At 39.9% G+C, this 13,073-nt stretch overlaps 1 protein-coding gene across 1 annotated transcript; it reads left to right on the forward strand.

The window, feature by feature from the left end:
* Positions 1-7,083: 7,083 nt before the first annotated feature.
* derl2 (derlin 2) lies at positions 7,084-11,856 on the forward strand. The gene is made up of 7 exons (XM_034238594.1): positions 7,084-7,317; positions 7,762-7,827; positions 9,220-9,293; positions 9,535-9,628; positions 10,423-10,618; positions 10,738-10,828; positions 11,318-11,856. Exons 1-7 carry the CDS (start codon positions 7,225-7,227, stop codon positions 11,421-11,423), a joined length of 720 nt encoding a protein of 239 aa, XP_034094485.1. The 5' UTR covers positions 7,084-7,224; the 3' UTR covers positions 11,424-11,856.
* The last annotated feature ends 1,217 nt before the right edge of the window (positions 11,857-13,073 follow it).

Consider the following 13,073-nt stretch of genomic DNA (forward strand, 5'->3'; position numbering starts at 1 on the left):
ACGATCACAAAGGGAGTCGGAAACAGGCTGCTAGTTATTAGGCTTTAATAACTCTTCTTCTTTACAGATGATCACAGGTTCAGGAACAGCTTGTGGGTTCAACCTCACACTCCACTCACACTAACTTCTACACGTACCCATATATATAACAGTGTCTACGTCACAACTTCCCGCCCTCCCCCGTCTGCTCCCCCAACCACAGGCCCGCACCTCAACCAGCATCACTGTGCAGCTCTATGATTGGCAGAGAGACGGGGGATGCCTGAGTGACACCCTCAGCATCCTATACAGGGTCGCTACAATATCATATATATTATTCTGAAATAAACCAATCTGCACAACGACTACTTTTACTGTCGCTATTTCCACTATATTTTGATGAGAATACTTTTATACTTTTACTTGAGTAACATTTTGAATGCAGTATTTTTACTGTAACATAGTATTCCTACACTCTGGTACTTCTACTTTTACTCAAGTACAACATCTGAGTACTAAAACTAACGTTAGCAGATATAGTGACAATGTGTGCTGGTTAGCTAGCTCAACGATTCCTTAAATAATATTGCGACAGAAACATTGTTCAGTTCACATCACGCTCTGCCGCTCCGACAGGGAGCTCTGCTCTGAACACCTGAACGCCCCGTTCTAACAGCTGTTCACCAGCGGTCCAGTCTGTGCCACAGTGACTCCGGACCACACAGTTAATATTAACGAACGCACCCGTAGGTAATGTAGCTGCTGAAGCTAGACCATCTTCGCGGAAAAGCAGAGCCTTATTATACATCCAAAAGAGCCGACAGGCAGGAAGACTCGAGCATTCATTATAATATATAAAAAAGAACACCATGCGTGTCATGATGGCACATAACAGCTCGCGGCCGCAGATTACTCCGGGTCCCAGACCCCCCCATACCAAAAACATAAATATTTTTTTCACTCAAAGGACCTATTTGGATTCAAAACGGCGAATTTTGCCGAAAGGTGACAAGTTTGCATCCCTGCTTGTTATCCTTTTCATCACAGAGCTGGGAAAATGGTGTATTGATTAGATTCTGATCCGTGCAAGTCCAATTTTAACTGACTTTAGTTCTAATGTTAATGTTAATTTGATTTCAACCCATAAGTAATTATTTAAATTAACTCAACATTTCACATGATGGATTAGTGTTCCACATTTTTCCCACTGATTTGTTTTATGATTAGGCCAATGGTAAAGAGAGACATTGATGGCCCTGTGTCCCTTTTTATTAGTACGTGGTTCGATTTTGTCTATGGCCTTGGATGGCTTCACTAGAGGTCACCCAGTTCTGCCCTGCTACAGTCTGGCTGAGTGCAGTCACAGAGATGCTATGGCTGCTCTACATGACATTAATGGTCTGGTCCGAGAATGGACACCATTTCCTGCTCTCAGAGAGAATGACGCTCCTCAAACTGAACATTACAGCCGTTGATACTGTCTCACGTGGGTCTGCTCCCCCCCATCGAGCCATGAACTGAAAGCTTGACATCTGCTTTGAACACTTGGAAGCCTCCCTGTCACACCAGCGCCAACCCTTGGGTCAGTCAGATGAGACTAACGGCTTCACTTGGGGCATTTGGTTCAGAAACATGACTCTCGTTACCACGGAGTGGGTTGTTTGTTATTTTTAAGGCTATTCATACTGCTATGCAGAGGATGCCTGTAAGTTGGCAAGCTGTTAAAAGCCCCTACTATTTTTAGTATAGGCCTAATGTCAGGGGCCTCTTACTGTCTAATTCTGCATGTATTCACATTATATGGACCATGTTTCCACCTGGTAAAACTAGAGGCTGCACGAAACTCAGGCTACAATACAACCATTCTGTTCTGCTCTGACGATTCAATTGATAGATTCTACATCAAAATAGTTCGTTTTTAGTGTTTCCAATGATAACGTCACCTTAAGTGGAGGAATACAAACCTGTTTTCAAATGTAAGGTTTTGAATTTGTTTGACATTTCTCAGTAATGACACCCTCAGACGCCCACTATCATTCATGCTATGCCTTCAGTGGTAACTCAGATGTTAAGGGGGTTGAAGCTTTTCCTCCCAAATCGGCTATGCTTTGTTTTTTCAACAAAGGTATGCATTTCCTGCATAATATATGTTTCTCACAATTGTTTTTTTGTTAGCTGCGCACAGGTGATACTGAGTCTTCTCGAGTAATGGATTATTACCTATACCATGCTTACATGGACTTGTATGTTTTATTTCATATCTAACATAAGTGACAGAAGAAAGAGATGGGAAAGTGAGAAGAAAGAGATGGGAAAGTGAGAAGAAAGACATGGGAAAGTGAGAAGAAAGACATGGGAAAGTGAGAAGAAAGACATGGGAAAGTGAGAAGAAAGACATGGGAAAATGAGAAGAAAGACATGGGAAAGTGAGAAGAAAGACATGGGAAAGTGAGAAGAAAGACATGGGAAAGTGAGAAGAAAGACATGGGAAAATGAGAAGAAAGACATGGGAAAGTGAGAAGACAAAGACATGGGGAAGTGAGAGAAGAAAGACATGGGAAAGTGAGAAGAGAAAGACATGGGGAAGTGAGGAAAGAGGGAGATGAGGAAAGAGGGAGATAAGGATGAGAGAGATGAGGAAGATGAGAGGGATGAGGAAGAGAGAATAGAGAGAGATGTGGAAGAGAGAATAGAGAGAAGAGGGAAGAGAGGGATAGGAAAGAGAGAAGAGATATTTGCGAGTTGCATACTGATACTGAGTCTTCTCGATTAATAGCTTATAGACATTAACATGTTTAAATACACTCCTACGTTGTTATTACATATGTGACATATGTAAGAAAAGGGGAGGAGAGAGTCAATTATATTGAGTAATTGATTTCATATTGGAACATTTATTTCAAATGTATTTCTGATAAACTAATATTTTATTAAATGGTGAATTAATATAACATTTAGAATCATTGAGAAGGGGTTATATCCACAGGGACTAGCTCACCTTTAACTTAAAATAACATTTCTCTGCTTTGGACTGATGAGTATATGATTCTTGCATGTTAAATGACTAACACAAACCTTACATTTATGCATGTGCATGTGTCAGGAAGGCTCCCAAATAATCCTGAGGGGTCTATCCTATTTTTGTAATTGATTGATAATGTGCTAATCCATTACCTTGAGTTGTCTTCACTCAGGAAAACATCCCTATCAAGTGTTAACCCAATAACTAGGACAGCTCTGAAGGCCAAGGGTCAGAGAGAGAGGATCACACTCTCCGGCTGCAGAGAGCACCCCCAGTCACGTGCAAGGAGGCACGAGGTCGTTCGAGATGAGAGGATTCTAATCTTCAACTTTCTGATGAGATGGGATGCTTCTTCATCTTCCTGCTCGGGGGGGCTCAAACAGACAACTCTGCAGGACGAGCGATGGCTTCAGAGGCTTCTATAATACAAGGTTCCATGTTTCTTGGAGGAGCAGATGTCTTCCTAACCTCTCCCATCACGGGGGGGGGGGGGCATCTGGATGTGCCACATGGAATATGCAGTTGCACTGCTCTCAAGCAGATAGCAGAAGGAATGCAGGCAGATGAGCCTCCATTTCACTGGGGGGATCATACAGTGCTCACTAATGAGCCACACAAAAGCAGAGCAATTGGGGGGGATGAAATATGGCGCTCTGATGAAGAAGAGTTTTGAGCCAATCAGCACCTCAGTGCTAATCTATACAGTATCAGGATGCCTTTACACACACCAGACACTCTGTGTCATAAAGAGAGGAGGAGAATGAGTCAGCAGGACATGTTCTTCCAGCTCTTGTACAAAGATAACATTTGAATTGAATGACCAGATGTTTACAGATGTACAATTCATGATTGTTTTTTTATATTTTCAATGAACAGACATGTGTTAAATAGTGGTGATAAATATATTTTGTCAGATCAGATTACACTTTCACACTAAACAAAATAAATTAATTGATATTTTCAGATTATAAGGTATTGAACAATAAGATATTTCTAATATTATAACAAATAATGTTAAATATCCTTAATTGTCCAGCAATCAGGTTTAACAACACTACTCTTCAACGTATTACCCATGCACAGACAGACCTAAAATGATGGTTCAAGTTTTAAACGTTTAAACTTTACTTTCCAGGTTTTTACAAAAGTCTTTGAATATTTGCCTAACTTTTCCTTTTCAGATTGTTAAACATTTTGAGAATTGTTTAATTTTCCCTTCAGATTTTGAAATGACATAATGATTGATAGTTGAAGTAATGTAATTATGTTATCATGCCATAGTCTTTTGATTTAATATGTAATGAAGTAAATGTAAAGTAATCCTAAATTGAGGACACTAATTTTGCAGATTACGAATTGATCAAATCACCACTGTGAATTGTATACCTTAACTGTGATTTTATACCTCACCTGGATCTCTTATGATCCTATGTTTTAAATGCATTTGACAACAGATGATCCAAACATTGATGAGAGATGATTTTCTATTGTGATTGTCTGTATCAATCATTGTGGTTGAATGTTTCAGTCTTATTCTACTTTGTGATGTAAATTGATGTACGGTGGGACCACACTCAAATCTGAAGACGCCAATTGATTTAAGTATTGACCAAATTATTATTAGACTAATGTTTTCAGGTTATCATAAATGATAAAACGAGTGGGCTGTTAGGGATTAATTTTGTCTTTACTTAAGATATTTGACCTTTCGGCCTGTTGACGTTTTACGACCGAACCCTAAGTCTGTTATCTGTCTTAAGGAATGGGAAGCCTCAGCTATTGCTGACATTACCAGTTTTATGACCGGTCAACTCTCGGTCACAAGAGCCATAGAGTCAGATAAGTGATTCAGTGTCTCCAGGTGTTCACGTATACCTTCCCCCAATATGCTGATTAGCTCTCTGTAAACTAGTTAAAGGTCTATTCGAGAGATAGGCTGGGCAGAATTGACATGACAACCCACCCGTGCAGTCAGAACTTTTGCTGCTGTGACTTGTGATATGAATTCTCCGGCCGATGCTTGTAATAAACTACCAGTGTTTGACATCAGAACTCCTGCTCGTCCTGTGTCTCCTTCATGAGTTGGTGACTCCCACTGCATTGCTACACAGAAGTTTCCCTTACAATTATTACCTAACCTAAACTCCCACCATTTGATTTTGGGCGGTGATCTCAACTGTACAATGGACCCGCGTTTAGACAAATCTAGCCCAAAACGGGATTCCCCCTCTAAAATGGCTAAAGCCATCTCACTATTTATGAGTCAAACAGGATGTGTGGACCCACAACGAAACTGGGTTGAACTAAATAACCCTTCCTTCCCCAATATCCCTCCGGATTCAATAATTGACCCAATTCTGGACACTAACAACCGAAAAAGGTTTGATTTCAAGAATGTACAATTCCGTCTCCCGTCTCACAGAAACATCACTCGGTAAAATCAAACAAGATTGGGAAGAGGAACTAGTCCAAGCAATAGATGATGAGGTCTGGGATGGCGCATTAGCGAGAGTGAACAATAGTACGTCCTGTGCCAGGCTCAATCTTATACAACTAAAAGTTGTCCACCGTATCTATTACACCCACTCTAAACAAAAAATATTGACTGTATAAATGTAAACTCATTGTGCCTGACTCAATAAAAAAATATATAATAAAAAGAATAACCCATTCTGTCAGTGTGGTACTTATGGATATAATTCTCGTGAAAATAAATATTTTCTTCTGGAACCCCTTCAAGATCCCCAGGGGGTCCCCAGGGCCCAGGAGTTCAAAACTTTTAATCCCTATCTGATCAGATCAGATTTGAATTTTGGGGAGTTCAAAACCAAAAAACAGGATTAGGATCACTTTGATATCCGATCAGATCAGGAAATCCAATCCAAGCTTTAATCTGGATCAAATCTTCAAAATGGGTAGTTCAAACCGACAACACAGGATTGGGATCAGTTTGATCCCAAAAAACTGGATTATCCTGATCCCATCAGAGGGGTGGATTTCCAGTGGATTACCAGAGCAAAATGTACTGTACAATTTATTTAAAAATATGTTTCAATATAAATAAGATGGCAAAGTTTGTTAACTAAAATAATACACAATTTTTAGCCTTCATGGCAAATCAATTTTATTTTTCATTTTTTGGTCACGTTTGTGGTGGCCTATTTTTTTTTCAACCAAATGTTGATGACATAAATGTTTATGATCATGAAAGTATCACAACAAAGATTGTCAAGCACAAATGTAATTTAGATTAAAGAAAAAATATCTTCTGTCATCACCTTTCAAAAGTAATTGCGGACAATAGATGTCTGCAATGTGGTCTCTTGTCTTCCTTGTATTATTTTTCATGTCCACGACTAGATGGTGATCGGTAGGATTAAAGCACTGATATTCAGGATCTAGTCATCTTGAAAAATCGTAATCTGGATCAGGCTGATCCTATCCTGAATTGCTTTGAACTCCAGGGACAACATATGGCTGACTTTTCTGATCCTGGATCACAAAAAATGGGATTTCAAAATCTGATCGGATCTGATTGAGATTAAAAGTTTTGAACTCCTGGGCCCAGGGGATACCTTTGCCCAATTTTGGGAACCACTGCATTACAGTCAGTGGTGTAAAGTAACTAATTACATTTACTCAAGTACTGTAGGCTACTTAACTACATTTTTGGGAGACTTGTGACTTTACTTGAGTATTTCAATATTTGGTATTTTAAATATATTTAGATGCTAATACTTTTACTTTATTAACATTTTTGAATGCAGGACTTTTACTTGTACTTCTCCACCTCTGATCACAGTAGGGTTTGGTGTTGATATGGCTCTATAGTCCAGTGTTTCTCAAACTTTTTCATACCAAGGACCACTTAACCAATACAAAAACACTCGCGGACCACCTACGTCCACACATATCCAAAAGCACATCGTTTTTTACAAATGAAACTTAAGCTCGCTCCATTGCGGAGATATTCCCGTAAGAGTGCGGAAAACTTAAATTAATTAATTAATTTCAAATGTGAAATGTTACCAATATACTCACGGACCACTAGGGGGCGCTAACGGACCACCAGTGGTCCGCGGACCACACTTTGAGAAGCACTGCGTACAGTGTAGCGTTGCTGCTTGATATTCTGCAGATTTTTCACATGTGCCTGAACGCAACACCCTCGCCTTGTGGAATGACGTGTCAAGAAAGAGCCGGAAGCTTCCAGTCTGTCCAAAATGGCTTACCAGACCCTACAGCAGGAGTATTTACAGATTCCTGTTGTTACCCGGGCATATACAACCGCCTGTGTCCTCACGACTGCTGCAGTGGTAAGACACATTCCCATGTTCTCTGTGTGTGTGTGTGTGTGTGTGTGTGGGGGGGGGAGGTTAGCCTGCTGTCGGCTAACATGGCAGGCTAACGTCGGTACTGAGCTGCTAGCTCGGTGCTGTAGCTCCAACAGCTGAGGAGAGACGTGTCCCTGTGTGCTTCCTCAGGGGGTTACATATCTATGGTAGTCTCAGGGAAGCTCCGTGTGTCGCTCCCTGACAGCAGAGCTCTGTTATATATGACCAGTGAGGCTCAGCGGGGCTCAGCGGGGCTCCTGGAGGGCTCGCTCTGTCTGTCTGTCTGTCTGTCTGTCTACGAAATCACAATTATGTTTTTGAGACTAGGGTTTAATGGTTTGATACTTTGCTTGGCTTTTTGTCAGATGAATATTAATGTCTGGATCATTATTGTACAAAACATGTTCATTTTGTCTGTTCTCACAGCAACTAGAGATCATCACACCATTTCAGCTCTACTTTAATCCGGATTTGATTCTAAGGAATTACCAGGTGAGCAATCTGAACCGCTGCTCATCCTCAGCCTCTGCAGATCACACACAGAAACATTTCACACACTTCACACAGCCTTAATAACTCAGCTACCTGTCTAAATAAATATAGAATTGTTAACATTTAGCTGAAATGAAATTGCCTTCATGTGTCTACTACAGCTCCATAATTATGCTACATATATTGTCTGTAAATCGTGTCCTGTGGTGTCCTCCTAAGAAAAACTGAAACCTGAAGGGATACATTTCAATTGTATATGTTTGGTTTAATGATTGCATCTCTCTACGTAGCTTTATAATGACACAGCCAATCAAATCGAGCATAAAGCAGTTAGGTCTGCCTCTGACAACAACAGCCCCCCATGAACTCTCCTGCTAAAGTCTCCTTCTTATCTCATGCACAAAAACGTAACTATTGCCCATTGGCTACCTGTCAGCTGCTGTCAATCACACGAACGTACGCAGCATACACACACACACACACACACACACACACACACACACACACACACACACACACACACACACACACACACACAGCTGGATGATATTGAAAGGAGCAGTTTTTTTCTTCTATTTAATATATTAAAGACAATTCTAAATACTATCCACATCAATTTTGTCTACACAAATGATAACTTAATTGGATTTCAGAACATAAGTTAAATCAATGTTATATGATATTACATTCAAACTGTAGTTTACATAGATCAGTGGTCATCACCTGTGATTCAGACAAATACAATGAGTTATTATATTTGTCTTCAAACTACAGATTGTGATACACACTGCTGTGAGCCTGATGTGTATCCTTCATGTCATGTGACCTGGCTCTCTGCAGCTCTTTGAACACTTAGAGCTCAGGTAGTTAACACTGAAGAAGGAAGCATCTTTCCATGCAAAGCACCTAGCTCTATGTTCCCACTGAGAGCGGCTAACAGCTCTAGCTCCAACAGGGTTTACATCGAGAGACAAAGTCTTGACAGCCCGTCCCTAAATGATGATTATGAACATAAACACCGAACATGCCCGTTGTTATCAGAGCTCATGCAGGTAGACATACAATCATTTCAGTTGTTACCGTCCTGCAACATCCACAGATGCCATATTGTTTTCTTTTTCATCAGAGCACTACATGTATTGGTTGCTGTTTGGATCAATCAATGTTTATTTATATAGCCCAATATCACAAATGTTACATTTGTCTCAGTGGACTTCACAGTCTGGGAGTATTTCCACAATTCTAACTCAAATATGTTTCTAAAATACATGACCCACCCTAGCTTTAAACACAGCCTCTCAAATGTTTGAATGAAGGAAATGAGCAGGATTTGTTTGCTACTCTGTTTTTATCACGTACAGATGAATGTTCTCTTTCTTTCTCTTTTTGTAGGTATGGCGACTAATAACCAACTTCCTGTTTTTTGGTCCAGTTGGCTTCAATTTCCTGTTCAATATGATATTTCTGTATCCTTCTCACTTCCACGTCTCACTTAGTTTGCATGTGAAGTATGTTTCTGTTTCACAGGGAAGGCCTGCATGTGGTTTCTGACGTGGCAGGACACGTAAAGTCAATATTACATCATACAGATCCTAATGTAGGAGCAATGATACATCCACGTGTCACAGTGGCACTTCTTCAGTGTTAAGGTGGAGATGTGTTCAATGGTTGTGTTTCTGTGTAGATTTCCTTAACGCTTTGTTGCAGGTACAGATACTGTCGCATGCTGGAGGAGGGCTCCTTTAGGGGCCGCACGGCTGACTTTGTCTTCATGTTCCTCTTTGGGGGGCTTCTCATGACTGTATCCTTCCCAACAATGTTTCAATAAAAGACCACTCTCACATGCAGGTAGTGAGGTCTTTAGAGAACAATTCCACAACTTCTTAAGCATGCATGTAGGCCACTTGGAGTATAGATACCTTGATACCAGAGGTGGAAGAAATACTTTGGATTATTTACTTGGGTCAAAGTAGAAATACTACAGTGTAAAAATACTCTGTTACAAGTAAAAGTCCTGCATACAAAATCTTACTTGGGTAAAAGTTGTTAAGGAAAGTACAAAAGTATTGGCATCAAATGATAAAGTACTTTTTATGCGTAATGTCCCTTTTCAGTCTCCTATATTCGATGACTATTATTATTCATGCTTTAATGTGTTCATCACTGCTGGTAAAGGCTGAGCTCAGGTAGTTTAAAAACAATTAGTTTAATATATTAACCTTTAATTTTATGTCATAGTTTATGTATTTGTTTATCTATATGTTGTATTAGCAAATAATCTGAATCTGTGAAGTAACTAGTAATTCATTGTGTTGAATAAATGTAGTGGAGTAAAAGTAAAAAATGGGCTTCTAAATTGTGGTGGATAGAAGTATGAAGTAGCATAAAATGGAAATACTTAAGTAAAGTACAAATACCACAAAATGGTACTTTAGTACAGTTGTTGATTACTGACCAGTGCCCACCACTTACACGTCCCCAGCTCAGACAGCTTGATGTCAGCTCCTGTCAGACACCGACGTGTTTGAGTTCCCCCGTAACCCTCCATGTCCAAAGGCCTGCCTGCCTGTGCCATGTTCTTTAACCAGCTTTCAGATATTTGGAACGTTTGTGAGTCTGGTGTTCCTGGGCCAAGCCTTCACCATCATGCTGGTGTACGTGTGGAGCCGGAGGAACCCCAACGTTCGCATGAATTTCTTCGGCCTGCTCAATTTCCAGGCACCCTTCCTACCCTGGGTGCTGATGGGATTCTCACTTCTGCTGGGCAACTCCATCATTGTGGATCTTTTAGGTACCTATCCTATTGCCTGCAGCCATTATTCAGTGTTTCAGTGATGTGCTAAGATCCAGAGCGAGTTGTGTTCTACAGTCTGAACAGTGATGGTGTTAATGTGTTTAAACGTTCTCAAGGTATCGCTGTGGGTCATGTGTACTTCTTTCTGGAGGATGTTTTCCCCAACCAGCCGGGTGGTGGAAGATGGCTGAGGACCCCGTCCATCATGTGAGTCTCTATATGAATACAACTGATGACTGAAGATGTAAACATGTAAGAATCAGAATACCTTTATTCATCCCACGGGGGGACATTGTTACAGCAAAAGTAAAGATAGAGGTTAACAAATAAATTAAGATTAGATGAAAAGCACGCACATCAAAAAAAAAAGTGTACTTTACAAAGTACACATTCGTTACAAAAAATATTATAATTTACAAAGTACACATTCAGGTAGAAAAGTAGCAGCAGCATTATTTATGAACTAAATGAAGAGTAACATAGAATGAAGTGTGGTAGAAGCTAGATAACAGGTACAATGATATATTGCACAGACTTACTGACAGATCCTAGTTAGAGTATTGTTCAATATATTATACACCCTACAATTTGAAAGTGTAGGAATATTTGAGTTTTCCTCTGAGGATCCTGAACCTTCTTAGGTTTGACTGATTGCTGCTCTAGATCAGCGTTTACATCCTCCTCTGTCGCCCACAGAAAGATGCTGTTTGACACACCAGAGGAAGATGCCAACTACAACCCCCTGCCGGAGGAGCGCCCGGGGGGGTTTGCCTGGGGAGAGGGACAGCGCCTTGGAGGTTAAGCGGCCCCCAGGCGGTCCCTGTCTATCAGGTCACTTCCAAGGACATTCCCTCAGAGAGATGAAGGGACAAACATGGTCTTTGTTTCTGACTTGTTTGATTAGTTGTGGATGAAGAATGCCAAACAGCCAGAGCTGCTTTTGAGATAACCGTCTGCTGTCTTCTTTGTATATGGGCTCAAATCATCCCCAGAAACTCTTCTTGAAGCAAGGTGGTTGCTCTAAGACTATTTAAGAGATGGAACTCTGGAATGAGAGCCTCTAGGCTCAGGTGATGTTCGTCTTCATATAAAAAAAAAAAAATGGATATAAAACAACTGTCATATGAATGGAAAACATGACGGTGATAAAATAGCAAAGTGAATTTATTCAGATTGCGAGTGCATTTTCTTTCTCATTTACCTTTTAAAAAAAATAAATGTGTGTGGCAAATGAAGCTTTGGTTTTATCTCTTTGAACTGCTGCAGTTTGGCTGGAAACCAAAGATGTCTCAACAATGAGATGAACTGATTCATGCAAATAACATGAGGGTCAGTAGACCCTGTAACTCATACAGATACAGATATCAACATTTGTACTGTGTCCTCAACTTTAGCTTTTCATCATCCATCAATTACGGTGACGTTTTCACAGCTGAATTAGCTTTGTATTCCTTTATACTAACAGCCTTAAATCAGATACAACTTACGCTGAACGGATGAGTCGCATGTGTATGACAACATCATTTTGTATGTTACCATGGATCCGGTTCACTGGCCATGCAGCATGTGGGAATGGATTATAAACCCTGATGAAGAATGATTGGCTCTTGAGAAGGGTTCCAATAATGAAAGATATGTGGTGATGCATTTATCGAATTGATAGTAGGAATTAACCCTTTTATTGTCTTTATTGCTGTACTGAATCATAACATGTGGGCCTTTAATGTAGTTTCTACTAATCTGGGACTATTGTAGAGCAGACTGAGATGAGTAATGGACTGTAAGTGTTTGGTTTTTTATTTACAGGTGATAGTGTTAATATGTTGTTTTTTGAACTTCCCAATAATCTTAAGAAGCTTTACACATAGTTTAATTTTTCTTTTACAGAATATCATTATAGATGCCATGGAAGCCAAGTTATTATCTTATCATCTGAAAATGCACTGTATTTCAAAATGATGTTAACATTTGTATATCGTTTATGTACGTGCTTTGAGTGTCTTGTTTTGATCTTACTATTACAGCATTTTTATTGTATAAAGTACATTAGATGTATTTATCCTAAACGATATGGCAGATACACATTAAAGTTTATAACTTCAAAGATTAGTTCAGTGTGATCTCACTGTAGATCAGTGGGGGCGCTAACGGGCTGTAGATATTGTTCCTCTACCTTGTAACGAAAGAGTAAGTCAAATGTTGCGTTCGTAATTTTCGGAAGACAGGATTTCAGGGCTACATCATTGATGTGCTCATGGATGATATTGTATATGCGGTCGTGTCCAACAGTGGCTTAAGTTAGTTGTAGTTTATCTTTCTGCAATTGTACATTTAGTGGGCAGTTGTAATGCTTCTAGCTGGTATTTGCTAAATTCAACAGATGAAGTGACATTTGATAGGAGGTACTCTTATTTCCCAGCTTTATTGTAGATCCCAAACGCATCTGAAAGAG

The sequence above is a fragment of the Gymnodraco acuticeps genome, unplaced genomic scaffold (assembly GCF_902827175.1).
Source record: "Gymnodraco acuticeps unplaced genomic scaffold, fGymAcu1.1, whole genome shotgun sequence".
In the NCBI taxonomy this organism is placed as follows: Eukaryota; Metazoa; Chordata; class Actinopteri; order Perciformes; family Bathydraconidae; genus Gymnodraco; species Gymnodraco acuticeps.